The sequence below is a fragment of the Pelmatolapia mariae genome, linkage group LG3_W (assembly GCF_036321145.2).
Source record: "Pelmatolapia mariae isolate MD_Pm_ZW linkage group LG3_W, Pm_UMD_F_2, whole genome shotgun sequence".
In the NCBI taxonomy this organism is placed as follows: domain Eukaryota; kingdom Metazoa; phylum Chordata; class Actinopteri; order Cichliformes; family Cichlidae; genus Pelmatolapia; species Pelmatolapia mariae.
Genome location: NC_086229.1, coordinates 93215128 through 93231664, shown reverse-complemented (window position 1 = coordinate 93231664; position 16537 = coordinate 93215128). Strand labels below are relative to the sequence as shown.

The 16537-nt window shown below is 40.0% G+C and overlaps 2 protein-coding genes and 1 pseudogene across 3 annotated transcripts; 1 reads left to right on the top strand and 2 right to left on the bottom strand.

Annotated features, from left to right (window-relative positions):
* LOC134625026 (NACHT, LRR and PYD domains-containing protein 14-like) overlaps positions 1-16537 on the bottom strand; it is a 551707-nt pseudogene that overhangs the window by 102527 nt on the left and 432643 nt on the right.
* LOC134625054 (ribonuclease kappa-A-like) lies at positions 5037-9183 on the bottom strand. Its single transcript, XM_063470399.1, has 4 exons — positions 8856-9183; positions 8238-8320; positions 6411-6537; positions 5037-5405 (listed from the first exon to the last, which is right to left on the bottom strand). The coding sequence occupies exons 1-4, from the start codon at positions 8928-8930 to the stop codon at positions 5388-5390; spliced, it is 303 nt and encodes a 100-aa protein (XP_063326469.1). The 5' UTR covers positions 8931-9183; the 3' UTR covers positions 5037-5387.
* Positions 11178-16409, top strand: zgc:92664 (uncharacterized protein LOC436695 homolog). Of its 2 annotated transcripts, none has more exons than XM_063470396.1 (5): positions 11178-11500; positions 12248-12342; positions 14282-14508; positions 14667-14774; positions 15299-16409. In XM_063470396.1, exons 1-5 carry the CDS (start codon positions 11480-11482, stop codon positions 15361-15363), a joined length of 516 nt encoding a protein of 171 aa, XP_063326466.1. In that variant the 5' UTR covers positions 11178-11479; the 3' UTR covers positions 15364-16409. The 2 variants fall into 2 exon arrangements, with proteins under 2 accessions (XP_063326466.1, XP_063326467.1); XM_063470397.1 differs by having other exon boundaries at positions 14285-14508; positions 15299-16407.

The following is a 16537-nucleotide window of genomic DNA, read 5'->3' as shown; positions in this document are numbered from 1 at the left end:
GCTTTAGCCCACTTACAATGAAATTTAAAAAAAATCTAGTCATTGACCTGTGTAGTATGTTAACACTATTGGAAGTAAAAAATAACTTGAACTCCAATTTCGAACTCAAATTTCTTTTTTTTAAATTTTTTTTATAAAGCTCTGACTTGTATTATGAGTCTGTGGTCTGGGAGAGAGTCCTGTAACTCTCTGTCTGCAAAATACAGTATATAATGACCAATGTTGGGCAATTAATTATATAGTTACTTCTTCAAAAAAGTAACTCAGTTTGGCAAACAAAGTTTTTTGCAGCTATTTTTTTTTTAAAATGCACACTGTTAGAAAAAGCGTCTTGAAAAAACGGTGATATTCCGGCACCTGGGGCGCCAAAATACGACCGTATAATTACAGAAAATAACTCCCACATAAAAATACGGTTATTTCCAGTAATGAAAATACAATTAGTTGCGCTAATTTGACATGGGATCTCGCCTTTTTCAAGTGCCGCTAAACATTAAATTAGGAACATGTTAATGTCAGTAAACAGTGAAATAATCTATAAATAGGAAAAGAAAACATCTCAAAAAAACAGTAATATTCCGGCAGCTGGGGCGCCAAAAAACGACCGTAAAATGACAGAAAATAACTGTCCCATAAAAATACGCTCATTTTCAGTAGTGAAAATAGAGTTTGTTGCGCTAATGTTACATGGGATTCTGCCTTTTCCAAGTGCTTTTAGACATTAAATCAGGAACATTTTAACGTGATCAAACAATGAAATTACCGATAAACAAGGTCAATGAATGTGGCAATATGAATCATAATACGTAAATGTCCAGAAATATACAGTTAACAGTTAGTTTAACTAATAATGGATTGCATTCCCTGGTACAGAGGCGAGGCTGCCGTATCGCACCATCGGCCCCTCTGGCCATCAGGTGAACAGTATAGGAATTATGACAGTTTGTATATGTGCCTCCCACTTCTTAAGGGACCAAAAGTAATGGGACAATTGGCTTCTCAGCTGTTCCATGGCCAGGTGTGTGTTATTCCCTCATTACCCCAATTACAATGAACAAATAAAAGGTCCAGAGTTCATTTCAAGTGTGCTGTTTTCTTTTTGAACCTGTTGCTGTCAACTGCCAGGATGAGATCCAAAGAGCTGTCACTACCAGTGAAGCAAGCCATCATTAGGCTGAAAAAAACAAAACAAACCCATCAGAGAGATTGCAAAAACATCAGGCGTGGCCAAAACAACTGTTTAGAACATTCCCAAAAAGAAGGAACGCACTGGTGAGCTCAGCAACACCAAAAAACTAGGAAGACCACGGGACACAACTGTGGTGGATGACCAAAGAATCCTTTCCCTGGTGAAGAAAACACCCTTCACAAGGAGGTAGGTGTATGTGTGTCAAAGTCAACAATCAAGAGAAGACTCCACCAGTGTGAATACAGAGGGTTCACCACAAGATGTAAACCTTTGGTGAGCCCCAAAAACAGGCAGGCCAGATTAGAGTTTGCCAAACGACATCTGAAAAAGCCGTCGCAGTTCTGGAACAACATCCTATGGACAGATGAGACCAACATCAACTTGTACCAGAGTGATGGGAAGAGAAGAGTATGGAGAAGGAAAGGAACTGCTCATGATCCTAAGCATACCACCTCATTAGTGAAGCATTGGGGTGGAAGTGTCATGGCGTGGGCATGTATGGCTGCCAGTGGAACTGGTTCTCTTGTATTTATTGATGATGTGACTGCTGACAAAAGCAGCACAATGAATTCTGAAGTGTTTCGGGCAATATTATCTGCTCATATTCAGACAAATGCTTCAAAACTCATTGGACGGCGCTTCACAGTGCAGGTGGACAACGACCCAAAGCATACTGCAAAAGCAACCAAAGAGTTTTTGAAGGGAAAGAAGTGGACTGTTTTGCAATGGCCAAGTCAATCACCTGACCTGAATCCGATTGAGCATGTATTTCACTTGCTGAAGACAAAACTGAAGGGAAAATGCCCCAAGAACAAGCAGGAACTGAAGACTGCTGCAGTAGAGGCCTGGCAGAGCATCACCAGGGATGAAACCCGGCGTCTGGTGATATCTATGTGTTCCAGACTTCAGGCTGTGATTGACTGTAAAGGATTTGCAACCAAGTATTAAAAAATGAATGTTTGATTTATGGTTCTTATTCTGTCCCATTACTTTTGGTCCCTCAAGAAGTGGGAGGCACATTTGCAAACTGTTGTAATTCCTACACCGTTCACCTGATTTGGATGTAAATACCCTCAAATAAAAGCTGACACTCTGCAGTTAAAGCATGTCTTGTTCGTTTCATTTGGAATCCATTGTGGTGGTGTATGGAGCCAAAAATGTTAGAATTGTGTCGATGTCCCAATATTTATGGACCTGACTGTATTTCCTCACGCTTGGATTATTGTAATTCACTGTTTATGTGTCTAAGCAAAGGTTCTCTGGATCGTCGGCAGGTTGTGCAAAATGCTGCAGCTAGGCTTTTGACAAGATCCTCCAAGTACTCACATGTGACACCGTTGTTATCTCAGTTAGACTGGCTTCCTGTTAAATTTAGAGTCGATTTTAAGATCCTGGTCTTGACCTACAGAGCTGTGCACGGACTGGCACCAGCCTACATCTTTGATCTGCTACAGCCCTATGTCCCCAGCAGGTCCCTGAGGTCATCTGATCAGGGCTTACTTGCTATAAAAAATACTAAGAGGAGGACTAAGGGTGACAGAGCTTTTGCCACTGTGGCCCTGAGACTGTGGAACTCTCTCCCCCAAACATTAAGAACTGCGGACTCAGTAGCTGTTTTTAAAAGACAACTCAAAACTCACCTTTTTAAAACTGCTTTTGGTTAATTTTTTGCCTGTTTTACTTTCGCTTTTTTAAATCTTTTTATGACTTGTAATCTTATGTGCAGCACTTTGTGATTCTGTCTTGAAAGGTGCTATATAAATAAAAATGTATTTATTTATGTAATGCAGCGATAGATCGGTTAAAATATCACTATTCAAAAATCCTACACAGAAATAAAAATGTCAGCAATATTTATGTTAAATAACTAATATAAATAGATGCAATAACACTAATGTCATTGTATCTACTGATACGTGTATATCATGGTTACTCAAGCCATCTGTTCTTTGTTAATGGTTTATGTTTATAAACATAATGCAAATATTTGACAATCATACGTTTTCTTTAACTGCAGGTAGTTCAAAGACAACATGTCACCTCAGTTCGTCTTAAATAAAGAAAATGGCATTTCTAGAGTTGATTTTTTACCTTGCAGTACCACAGAATATTTATTTTTACTTATTCTTTGGCGATTTTCTTACCGTTTTATTAAGATGGAGGAGACAGCGAGACATGCAGGGAAGCATTAAGTCTTGCAACACGTGGTCACCTGCTCAACCACTGCGCTAACCTGGCACTGACTCTAAAAATATATTATATTTTGTAATGAAAAATGGAATTGATCCTTTTTTCTCAGCTACTTGCGGTTCACATTGTTTCTGTCTTTTCTGCTCAGATTCCTTTGGGCCAGTACACAGAGGACCACTTCACCGAGGCCAAAGCCCTGGAGGTGATCGACAGGTTCAGAGTGGAGTTGAAAGAGATAGAGAAACACATTCTGACTGAGAATGAAGGACTGGAGCTGCAGTACCTTTTTCTCCTGCCCAGTCGCGTAGAAAACAGCATCACGATATAGAAATACTCCCAGACTGCTGAGTGAATCTTTGCAATGCAGGGACTCCAGCAACACTTAAAGAAGAGGAACAACTTTATTGACTGACCAACCTGTTTCGGCGTGTGGCCATCATCAGGGTCATAGTAACACATAGTAGAAGTGTGCTTAAATAAGAGGCAGGAAATTAACCAATCACATCTTCATAGATAAACCAGCTGATATATAACAGGTTGGTATTGGTTAATTGGTTAAGTCACGCCCAAGTAAATACTGGATTAGATCATTATCTTAAATCTTAAACTTTGGAAGTTTGTCCTTGTGTTATATGAGGTTGTTTTCTGTTCTTTAAATATGAACCAAAAATTAATCAAAACAAACAAACAACAAACAATAGACGATGCAGGAGATGATCAGGAGGGAAAAACTTTTCTTTACACAGACTATAAAAATATTTTGTAAATGGAGCGGTTCTATTGTAGCACTTTTCTACTCTCCCAGAGCAGCCAGTGCTTTGTACAGCACACACGTTCACATAAGCACTTTTTTATGCTTAAGTGTTTTCTATCTAATATTGACACTCACTCATACTCTGCTGGATGCATCTTGAGTTCGTATCTCGCCCAAGCATATTTCAAACCACCAACCTTCCGATCAGCCGATGCCTCGCTCCACCTCCAGAGCTCCAGCTGCAGCATTTCCTGGAAGCTCTTTATCTGTATCTGAACCACTAACAGTTGGAATTGATGTGTCATGTCCAGACCGGGCACGCAAGTGAAATGAAGTGTCTGACATGTCAGTTCCCTCAGAAGCTCCCACAGGTGTTCAGCTGCTTGAGATCTGGCGACTGGTCAGATTAGAGATAAACCTGCATGAGCCATGTTTGGAGAGTTGAGTCATTGTTTGTGTTCGCATTAATTATATGAATTTATTACTGTGGCACAGATATTTCCTTCTGTAGTAAGTTAAGTTTGCCCAGCCTGGATTAAATGAAGGTAATCAGTAAGTAGTACTTTTGACAGAATAACTTAAATCTTTTAACTTTTTTACTTAAAACATATAAATGTATTATGAAGCTTAAAGCAAGACATCCTGATATATCCATGTGCTTACAATGTTGAGAAATAAACAAATGAAGCTACGTTGGCTGTGTACTTTGTGGCTTCAGTACAGCTGTAAGATTACTGCATGACTCATCAGGTAACAGTAAAGAGTGGGTTACTGTGACGCTCACCATAGGAAGAACACACTGGATACAATAAGTCTGCTTACAGCAGACAGCTGGACGTCCTCCAGTGGACAGAAAAGCTAAATGTAGGGTTTAAAAGGCGCTATCGAGACAGACAAACTACGCTGAGAGAAATGATTTAATTTCATTATCAACATTCCCAACACAGTCACATGGTCACTGACAAGGATTACAAACATACTCTCTGATTTAAGAAGTACACAAAAGTGTTTTACAGCTTTTATTTCAATCTGATAGTATAATCAAACAGTTATAACACAGTAATCAGAGGTAGAACTAGTTTAATCTTAGAATTAACAAGTCAGATTACTTTTTGTTCTCAAAGTGTCCAACCTCGTCCCCTTTGACAAGGTCACTGAAATCCTGAGACAGAAGAAAGAACAGCTGAGAATCAACACAGCCGTCCCTCCTGCTGTCAGTGGGCTGCAGGGAGGTTATCCTTCCACCAGGTGGCACTACTGCACAAGATACTCCTGAAGAACAACACAGAGGAGCAGAAACGAGAAACTGTAGCAAATACAATAAACCATCAGTTTATAAATTAAACAAGAAAGCAAACTATAGTTAATCCTCCTCTTTGACCTTAAATAAAAGTCCTATTTGTTTAATTGACATAATACATTCAATAACGTTTAAAACCAGAGAAGGACCATAAGCTCATCATGACTCATGTCTCTGGCTTGTTTTTGTGATCAAGGTTGTTTTTACTTCTTCAAATGAATTTTGAACTAGTTGTCTTCCATCATCTCCATAAAATCAAAGGACGCACAGCTGGTTACAGATGGTTGAGCTGTTTGGACACAAACGTAGAAAAGAAAGGTGCAGAAGAGGAATAACTGATAAAGTGAACCTCGTGATTGTTGCAAAGAGAACATGCAGAGAGCTGCAGGAGAAAAAAAAGAAAGCCAAAACAAAAAACAAACTATCCCTCCATACTTTTCTGCTTATCCAGAGCCAGGTCACGAATGTAGCATCCTAAGCAGAGAAGCTTTGACCTCCCTCTCCCCAGCCACCTCCTCCAGCTTACCCAGGGGAATAAGGATGACTGTGATCCAAAATATTTGGAGCACACCCTTCGGACCCCCTTCTTAAAGATGCCCCAGCAATGCCCCATCTGCAGTGTATACTGTGTGGGTAGATTAATGCTTTCCCGTCCTGAGTCATCTGACAGTTTACCAGAATCACGTCAAGGATGTCCGAAAGACTTTTTCCATGGGATTTTTTTTAAAGCTGATGTCTGGGACGGTTACATGGGAAGCATTTATGGATTTTTCATGGAACGACCCATCTCAATCTCCAGTACTACCGCAAAAGAAACTAACTGGATCAAATTGTTCAACTGAACAACGTTGTTTGGCTAAGAGCAAACAGCTTGACAAGATGGAGTCTCTTATAATCGAGATCCTGTGATTCTCCCTCGCCTTGCAAGGTAAAAAGTCAGAAGCATTAAATTCAAAAAGAAAAACAAAAGACCTCACCTTCTTCTTATTGAGCCTCATCTGGCACCAGGAGAACAGTCCACACACTACATACATAGCAGCTGCGATGAAGCAGTTGTAGCCCACCTTTTGGTACACATCATAGGCCCTGTGAGGTGGATTTAAACTGAGAAAATAGAAACATTGCAAAAGAAAAGTTACATATCTCATGAATGATTCATTTACTGCAGAATGAACAAGTATTGAACACATCGCCAATGTTCTAAGTAAATATATTTCTAAGGTGCTACAACACATCCCATTCATACATGCAAAGAAATCAAACCACAGACGTCTTTAAATTCTGTGTTATAATGAGAAATGACAAAGGGAAAAGCACTGAAATATATTTAATACTTCGTACAAAAGCCTTTGTTGTTTAGGACAGTTTCTAGATGCCTCTTGTATGGACAAACTAGTCACATGCATTTTTGGTCCATTTTTCCACACAAACAGTCTTCAAATCCTGAAGGTTGCCCTTCTATGAACTCTGACCTTTAGTTATTTCCATACATTTTCAGTAGGATTCAGGTCAGGTGACTGACTGAGCTAATCTAGCAGCTTTATTTTCTTTCTCTGAAATCGAATGAGACTTTCCTTGGCTGTGTGTTTGGGATCCAATATCAATATCATCAATGTCATTCCCACCCACCAAGCCCCAAGAACAACTTGTGCAGTAAAGGCGTTGCGGACAAGTACAGCTGAAAGACAGGATCATGGGTCAGTGGGGAACCTGGACTCTCCAAGACTCTGTGAAGGTTCTCAGTCATCCAGTCCACTACAGGAAGACAACACCCGCCTGTGAGGGTGACGCCTCCGTACCAGATGTGCTGAACAACTTCTATGCACGGTTTGACGCTCAGGACGTGATGATGAGGAAGACTACTCCCCTCACAACGACCAGGCTCTGCGTCTGACTCGGCTGATGTGATGTGAAGTACTGATGTGCACCGTTGTGTCCGCATCATTCTGTTCTGTCTGGTGTTGCACAATTTGGTGGTTTTTTGCCAGTTTTGCACACTTGCACTTTATGTAGTTCTGTGTTGATTGTTTGTCAAAGTGAGTTGAGGCAACTGTTGTTGTGATTTAGCGCTATAGAATAAAAACTGAACTCAACTGAGCTGTGCCTGTAAGGTCATGAAACACAGGACAGTCGTTTAGCCCAAGATTTGCGACCCCTCCCCCAAAAGGTTGATTCTGTTCATCTGGATGTTTTCACTTAAAAAGAACGTTTATAAGGTTGGAAACCTGCAGTCAGCTGATGATGAGGAAGTCACTTGGATGAGTGAGGAAACGTTTCTCTGCTACTCTTTGAGTCCAAACTTCCTGTTTTTCATTGTGGACCACGTTGAACCATTTTACTCTTTATATTCCTTTTAAAATGTCCATGTTTAGCTCATTAGTAGCTAAGTGGAGGACAAACGCTGTACCATGTTCAAAAACAGGATTCCTTTTCTGTCTGCTGGACAGATTTGGTGACCTGTGGTTTATTGCTGAGGCAGATTTCAACTTTCAGGGAAGAATGGTGTTTCTACAAAAGACACAGCAATATCAAATAACATCATTAACCTTTTTTCATTTACATTTTACGAGGGAAAGAGCGTTTTTCTGCTGTCTGTTTTCATTTCTTCTATTTAAGGCAGAAAACTGAAGCATAATTGGTGACTGTCTCTGCGGGAGCAGGATACCTGCAGCTGACAGGATACTAACCCTAAACAGAATGACCAGCATGCAGTGCATCAGTCCAGCTCAAACGGACAAGTATTGAGCCAGAGTGCAGCTGCATAGGCAGAGATGTGGAGTGATGTGTTATAGCACAAGACTTACTCTTTAAACGTATCTTCCTCTGTCAAAGGCACATCTTCAATCAGTACTGCTGAATGTGTTGTAAAGAAAATGCCCAGCAAGGCCTGAGACAGAGAGGGGTATATTAGTCAAGCAGTGGCTCAGAGTAACTTGTAATGTAATGAACATAACAGCATGGTAAAGTTCTTTATTCTATTTAATACGCTATTGGATTAAACTGATTTAAAGAAGTGTTTCTTTACTCTTTAACTGGAGCTTCCTGAGCTGCCCTCTAACACTGGGAGGGAGATTCAGAAAATTCAAACAATAGATCTACTGTTATAGTTGCTGGTATAACAGGGTGTTTCCCTAACACTGTCTCTGCACCTTCACAGAAACAGCATGTCATGCACATCACGTTTAAAGTTTAAAAGGGTCAGTCTTGGCCTCGGCCTTTTCATTCTGGAGACTCAAAATCTAACTTTATTTCAACCCACGTGGCTCTTACACAAGTGTATGTAAGAGTTAAGGCTCCGTTTTCAGATACATTTAAATATATAATGTTAAGAAACTGGAATCACGTGACTGAGTGAACAGTAAATTCGTAACAAGAATTTAAGTGGCAAATAACGACGCAGTAAGCAAAATCTCCACACTTACCAACATGACAACCCCCCACATGCTCAACACGATCCCACATGCGGCGAGTTTAGGTCCACAGACGAGGCCACGCATGATTCCACTCTGGTACTCTTATTAGTCCACACAGAGAGCGTGAAACTAATCTCAGACTACTGTAGCTTCTTCAGACACGTGACTATGACCGAACAGGTTCCGGGATGTTGAAAGTTAGAAATAGTAAATAAACCGATCGAGTGAAGTGTTTTATATTAGTACGCAGTACGATATATTTGGTCCTAACTTACTGTAATAAAAGCCTGACACCTCCGTCATGCGCAAACCAACACAAACCGTCTAATTACAAGTTTTCTGTAACAAGCCCGGAAACGAAATGTTCTCAGTCATGTGACTTTCCCTCTCCGCGCTCAGATACCTTTGGAAATACAGTCATTTCCTGATTTCCCAACAACATGAATGCATGCCTGTCTCTTTTATTCTCTGCGCTTATTTTGTTTGATAGACTTTGAAACGCTCTGCTTTGCAGTAAAAGCGTACTGTATCACTAGAAAGTAAGCACTCCGCGTATTTAACGTGATGTCTTCTTGTGCACATGACAGGCAAGTGATTTGAATGATAATATATATTTAGAAAACCCACTGTAATGTATCTATGTGTGCCTTTGTAGTGGTACAGTATGATTATGTATAGGTTTCCATCAGCCTGCACTGTGCAGTTTGTGTGTGAGATAGATACATCATAACAGTACCTGATGATAAGCTGGATTTAGACCAAATGTATTATAGTTTAAGTACAATTAAAAGCTAAAACTATTAGCCCAACACAGCAAGTAAATGGGGAATTGACATCCACGTTTAAATAAAAATTGAATGACTTAACAGTTTATGTCCCTCAAAGCATAACACCTAATATTATAGTTTCAGTATCACAACTTTGCAAATGTATAACACAGAGTAACAGAAAGAGGAGTGTCACCCTGGATCAGAACTGTCCAGAACTAAGTAAACTATGCAGCAACCCTACATTTCTTTACTCTTGTGGCTCTTTTTAAAAGAGTTATGCATAAATAAGCACGTTTCTGTTTTTCAATCTTCCCTTCATCGTGTGAACATATATTTTTGGTAAACAGACTTATGTACCTCTCCAAAAGTTGATTCTGTTCATCTGGACATAGCGTTTTGTGGGAGAAACGTTTCGTCACTCATCCAAGTGACTTCTTCAGTCTCAGCTGACTGCAGGTTTCCCCAAATCTTATAAACAGTACATTTGCATAATATGTTTATAAGTTTGGGGAAGATTGGGGAAACTTGCAGTCAGCTGAGACTGAAGAAGTCACTTGGATGAGTGACGAAACGTTTCTCCCACAAAACGCTACGTCCAGATGAACAGAATCAACTTTTGGAGATTTACTTTCCTGGATGATTGAGAATGCATCAAGACTTATGTACCGCTTTTCTAACTCTATCTGCTTTTTTCTATTTCTGTTTTACATGGTTCATTCACCCATTCACAGACATTTATAAAGCACTTTCTTCTATACATTGGCACACACACTCTCACGGATGTATCGTGACAACCCGAATGACACTTGGACATGCAGACTGAAGTAGCCAGAGATCAAATGATCAACCTTCCACCTGGTAGATCACCCACTCTACCTTCTGAGCCACAGCCATCCGTCATGCTGTACCTCATACTATCCCCTCTGGACTTGTATATTGTTGTTGCTACAGTAGCATCACCAGTGTGTAGTCAGATCTCATTTCTGTAAACAATTAAGTTGTTTTATGGTAAAATACAACAATATAAAAGATAAATACAATATAAATTGTCAATAGACTGCCTAAATGTTAACAATGTAAACCACCATATGTCACTCAAAGAAGCCCCCAAAAGACCAGATCCCCTGCTCTTTTAACAGTCTTTAACTACAGTAACTGATCCTGATTAGCACGAATGCGATTATCGGTGTGCTTAGTTTTAGTCTGCACCCATCAAGAAGTTATTTTGAAAGATGTTCTGAGGACATTGCTATTCAGTATTTTTTCTTTCTTTAAAGCCAAGGTAAGAGTATCAGTTTCAACCAGGAACCTTATATGGCCATATTTTAAAAGAACGTTCTATAATCTGTGGTTCCAACACTTTAACATTATGAAAAGGTTTTTGAACATTCTGTTAAAACGTTTCTTCTTGGTAACCTTTTTTAGTTTTTTTCAGTTTTTATCCTCAGTATCATCTACTAATCAAATTCCAATTATATATTTTCTTACTAACGTCCTCAAGTTTACCCCGTTTCGAGATTGACCCGGGTCACAGTGAGCTCTTAAAAACTGAGATTTACGAGTGCACCCTGAAGCCAGCGCGAGCCATTGTTGAGCGAGCGGACATCCGTCTGTCGTCAGTGACATGATAGGAAAGAAGTTTGAAGGCAGATAAAACACCTTTTGCAGCATTATGCAGCACGGTATGAAAAAGACTGCCTTCCCCAAGCAGCGATACTAAAGACGGCGGGAGAGCTGCTTTCTAGCTGTGGAGCTACATTAGCAAGCGCACCAAATGCTACCTGGCTATGCTGTTAGCATCGTAGTAGCTGTAATTCAACTGGAGGACATCACTGAGTGTGTGCTATCACAGAGATCAGCGAAATGACCTCAGCTTCTACTAAAGTAAGTCAGTCTGACACGTGAACATCTAGCTTGTGTGGTGTGCATACAGTAACGTTATCCTTACACAAACGTACCAACCACAGTTTGCACTGAGCTTCCCGCTGCTTCTACACAATGGCCAAAACATGGACTGAACTTTTCCAGGGAAACATCAAACAATATTGCAAAATCGCTATTTAAGTTTTAGGACAAATTATCTAAAAAGCAACAGTGGAAAATCATGGATCATCTATGCCCACGTGTTGCTTTTGGGCCTTCTTTTCCAGTGAGGGGGAATCCTCCAGGTTTATGTCACCTTTTTCTTTAAGTCCGAGGCTTTGACGTCATCTTGCTTGCATCACCCAGCACCAGTGTAACCTTGCTGGTACTGTTGTATTACTCTGTGCTGTGACTGCGTGCAGCAGGTTCAGCTGGTGTCTCAAAGCAGGATGACACTGCTTAAACCTGGACACTGCATATAACCTGGATCAGAATGATGAACGTCTATCTGAGCACTCAGCGTGCTTTATATAACTTGCCTCATTCACCCACACGCATTCATAATTTGGGGTTAGTATTTGGCAAGAGATTGGAGCAGACAGGGGTTGAACCACCAACCTTCTCTCAGGTGACCTGCTTTACCACCTAAATGTTAATCGCAGCATGTTACAGTACACATCCCTTTATTACAACGTTCACCCTCTGTGGAATGATACGGTCATTTTCCATTGATGCTACTTGTCCACTTAACCACTCTGTGTTGGCCAGGTGGGCGAGATCTTCTCTGCAGCAGGAGCGGCCTTCACCAAACTAGGAGAACTCACCATGCAGCTTCACCCAGTGGCAGAGTCCAGTCCTGCTGGGTAACACTAGTCTCACACACCTTGAATAATAATAATAATAATGATTTATCTATAATGAGATAAAAACTAATGTTGTTGCATTTCGTATGGACTTTAGCTGTTTTTGTTGTTGGAGCCAAAAACTAAGGTGTACTTTATATAAGTTTAATTTCATTATAAACCATAGAATTAAGTAATTTAATTTTCTGTCTATAGCCCTGGTTAATCTCAGTGTGCTTTATATAGTAAGGCAGGGGTGTCCAACTCAAGGCCTCGAGTGTCCTGCAGGTTTAGACGTGTCCAGCTGATTTAAATGGTTAAATGACCTCCTCAACATGTCTTGAAGTTCTCCAGAGGCCTGGTAATGACCTAATCATTTGATTCAGGTGTGCTGACCCAGGGTGAGATCTGAAACCTGCAGGACACCGGCCCTCGAGGCCTGGAGTTACCCACCCCTGTAGTAAGGTAAACGTTTTCACAAGGGGGTCTCTAAGGCTACGTTCACACTGCAGGTCTTAATGCTCAAATCCGATTTTTTTTTTTTTTTTTTTTTTTGGTCTGCTTGTTCACACTACAAATAAAATGCGACAGCAAACGCGCTCTAGTGTGAACCCTCAAAGCGGCCCGCATGCACAAAGAAGACGTCACACACAACGCACTCTGTTTAGACCCAGTCAAACAGTTTTTTTTGGCTGTTTCGAACTTTACATTTCCCAATTTTGCTTTAAGTTATAAAGTTATTGTGTTATTTACATATGGCCTAATAATGATCCTTATTCCTGTTTTAGAGGAGCGGTGCTTCAAAGGATAGCTGCCGATTTCTGTCAGAATCTGCAGATTATACAGTACAAATAAAATGTTCACGTTTCTCCAACGTTGTCTTCCCAACAGTTTCACGGGATGGCCAGGAAGCGTTCACGATGTCTTCTCGGGCGCTTCTCCGGCGCTGATAATTGGCATCTGTCTTGTGTCAGTGACGTAAAAGACGGATTTAATGCGACATGACCGTTCAAACAGCAGTCGCTTTCTAAAACATCAGCTATGTATCGGATTCAGTACCACATACGAAAGTGACCCAGGTCGGATTTGAAAATATCGGATTTGTGCCGTTCACACTGTCATAGCATGATCGGATATGGGTCGCATAGGGTCAGAAAAGTTGGATTTGATGCGCTTTCGCCTGCAGTGTGAATGTAGTCTAAGTGGATGGATATTTGATTAAGTAGATTTACTAGATGTCCTCTCTGATGCAAACTCCAAGGGATTTGAGTAGTGTAAACCACTACACTATGGAGTCACTGCTTTATATAGTAAGGTAAAGGCCCAAATATTGAAGGAAAGACTCCAACAATCAGACCAGGTTCCCCTTAAGGAGAGGAAACCATCTGCTAGAACAGGATGAGCATTTACGTGAGTCTACACTCCAAAATTTATACATGTGCATAGCATGCATGGCGCAATTTCATGGACTGTAAATAATCTATAAACTATACTATAAATAACCTAATTTAAGTTAGGTTTGTGAATGCATTAACTTGTGGGTCACATAAGAATTTCAAGTTGATACCATAGCTGCATCTGCTAAAACGAGTTCAGCCTCTGTGACTTCCATCTCAAGGTCAGAGGTTTAAGTTTGCACATTCATAAGATTTTCAGAAAACTCGAGAATAATTCAACGTAGAACTTTTAAATTGATACCATAGGTGTATCTACTAAAAATCTTGGACGTGTCTTATTCATGAGAACAACTTCTGGGGCGTAAAACGTGTAACTTTGTGAGCCAGTTTTAATAATAAACATGAATCAGACACAGAGTGTTACAGTCAGAGTCAGATGAGTTACCAAATAAATGGTCACTGAACGTGTGGAGGTGATTCATCTGTGTCGTCACATGTGCAGAGACTGACCAGTGTGGGCTGGAATAGCTTAATCCTTAATTTAGCTTCCATCTTTCCTCCAGCAGTTTGACAAAGAGCACAGTTAAGAGGAAACCATATGAGGATGGAGCTACGCCTGCAACTTCTGACAGTCCAAAGAAGGTCATCAAGAAATCCACTCTTGCTGTTGCCAGAGCATCGCAGGGCCCTCCAGCTGTTATCTCTGTGTCCACAGCTCAGGTTGTCATGGCATCAGGTCTCCAGGGTCCACCCTCCAGCCAGCCTCCTCTGAAGAAACAGAAGACTGCAGGTCTCCTTCCTCAAGTCCATCAACAGTTTTATTCATTTCATTAAAAAAAAAATAAACACTTTCCTGTAGCTTGTAAATAATAACTTTTTTGTAAATTTTAAATACACAAAAATGAAAAAATAATACAGAGAAGTGAAGTGAGTGCTGTGTGTGTGCAGATGTGACCCTCAGCGCTCTGAATGATTCGGATGTGAACAGCGATCTCGTGGACATCGAGGGACTCGGTGAGCGATCCAACTCCAAAAAACTCAACAATTTTGATCAAGGTGAAGTTCATGAAAAGAAATAAAACACAGATGGATTGTTTTACGCTGAATTACACAAACAAACAGAAGCTGTCAAATATTGAAAAGTTGGGATCAAGTCAAAAGATTAGATAGCTTCTGCTTTAACATTATCGGGTCTGACTTCTGTTGTTCAGCAGAAAAAATTAGGTAGAAAACCCCGTCCAGTAAGTCACTTCCCTTACCATCAGCAGTTTGGGCAAGTGGCTATCAGCTAAAGTTGAGTTTAAGCAGGGAAACTTTGGGTTTTCACATAAAAAAAGTGACATTGGGAGCATCTGCACTATCCAAAAAATGTAAATGTGTACTAGCACAAAAGGAGGTTATGTAATAAAGGCAGATGATCTATATAGGATCAGGCCACTGTAAGGTAAGGACCCTACAATAATACAATAAACTATGTGGCAAAAACCCACAAGCCTGTATATTTATGGGCCCCATGTAAAGATTTGGATCATTTGATGATCTACAGTAACTATATGAGACTTTCTTTTCTGTCTCCATAGATACCCTGAACCTGGACTCAAGCCTCATTATGAACCCCAGCGACCTGCCTCTGCTCTCCCGCTGATCCTCCTGTAAACGTCATAGAAATGATGAAGAAACACTTGAAATAATTTGTAAAAATCAGGACTCGTGTTTGTAAGCAGTGGATGCTGAGCACTAGGATGAAAGCTAACAGCAGTCACAATGTGTTGGCATAATGTGTGACCTTGTGTAATTTTTGTTTCCTTAAACTCTGGTTGGAGAAACATTTAGAATATCCCACTTTATTTATTTTTTTTAAATGGACAATTGCAAAGTTACATTTCAGCAGAAAAACTGACAAAAGATAACCTTTGCAAAAGTTCTCCTGCTGCGGACACAGGAGATGTTTGTTTTTTTTAAAGCAAGTTAAAGCATTTACAGAAACTCATTAAAATGCTCCTCTATAATTTCCGCTTCAGTGTCTCCAAATGCCTTTGTAAGATTAGATGTCAGATTCGATTTGTCATGTTGACAGCATAATTGCTGGCATGTGTTACTAATGTCTTTGAAGACCCTGTGTCCTGAGAAATCCACGTCTTACTTTTGGCAGATATCTGTGGTTAAAACTTTGACTGTACAGACGTGGCAGTAACAAAATGATAAAAGGACATCTCAACTAACTTAACCAGGATTTCTTTGTAGAGCTCTGAAACACAACTGGTTTTCCACAGAATGACATCATTGAGCTGAGACAATGTGGATGAATTCCAATTGAATATCAGAATCAGAAAGACTTTATTTATACCCAAGGGGGATTTAAGATACAACAGAGCAGCATGACGTTGAAGATAAGGACGGGGCATAAACAGGCAATAAGAGTGAGATAATAAATACACAGAATATACAGTTTTAAAATTAAAGTGACTGAATAGCTGAATAAATAACTGTAAATGAGTAAAGTGTTGGGAATATAAAAAGAGATATTGCACCTCTCCAGTATCCATATCAAGCTCCTATTATTCCAGACTGGAGTCTGGAAGTTGAAACAATGTAACAAATGATGATTTTAATTATTATTATTTTTTCTGTATGTAGAAACTGTCAGTTTTTGTTGTATTTTAGCATTTGACAGCATCATGTATGTTTCATGTTATTATGATGCTTTTCAAAGCATGTTGTTTAATCTTTTCTTTATATTCATAAAGTTAAGGTGATAGATTTATTTTATCTCGACTTCATGCCTTTATTTTATTGCTTTGGCAGGAGCATCGCAGACG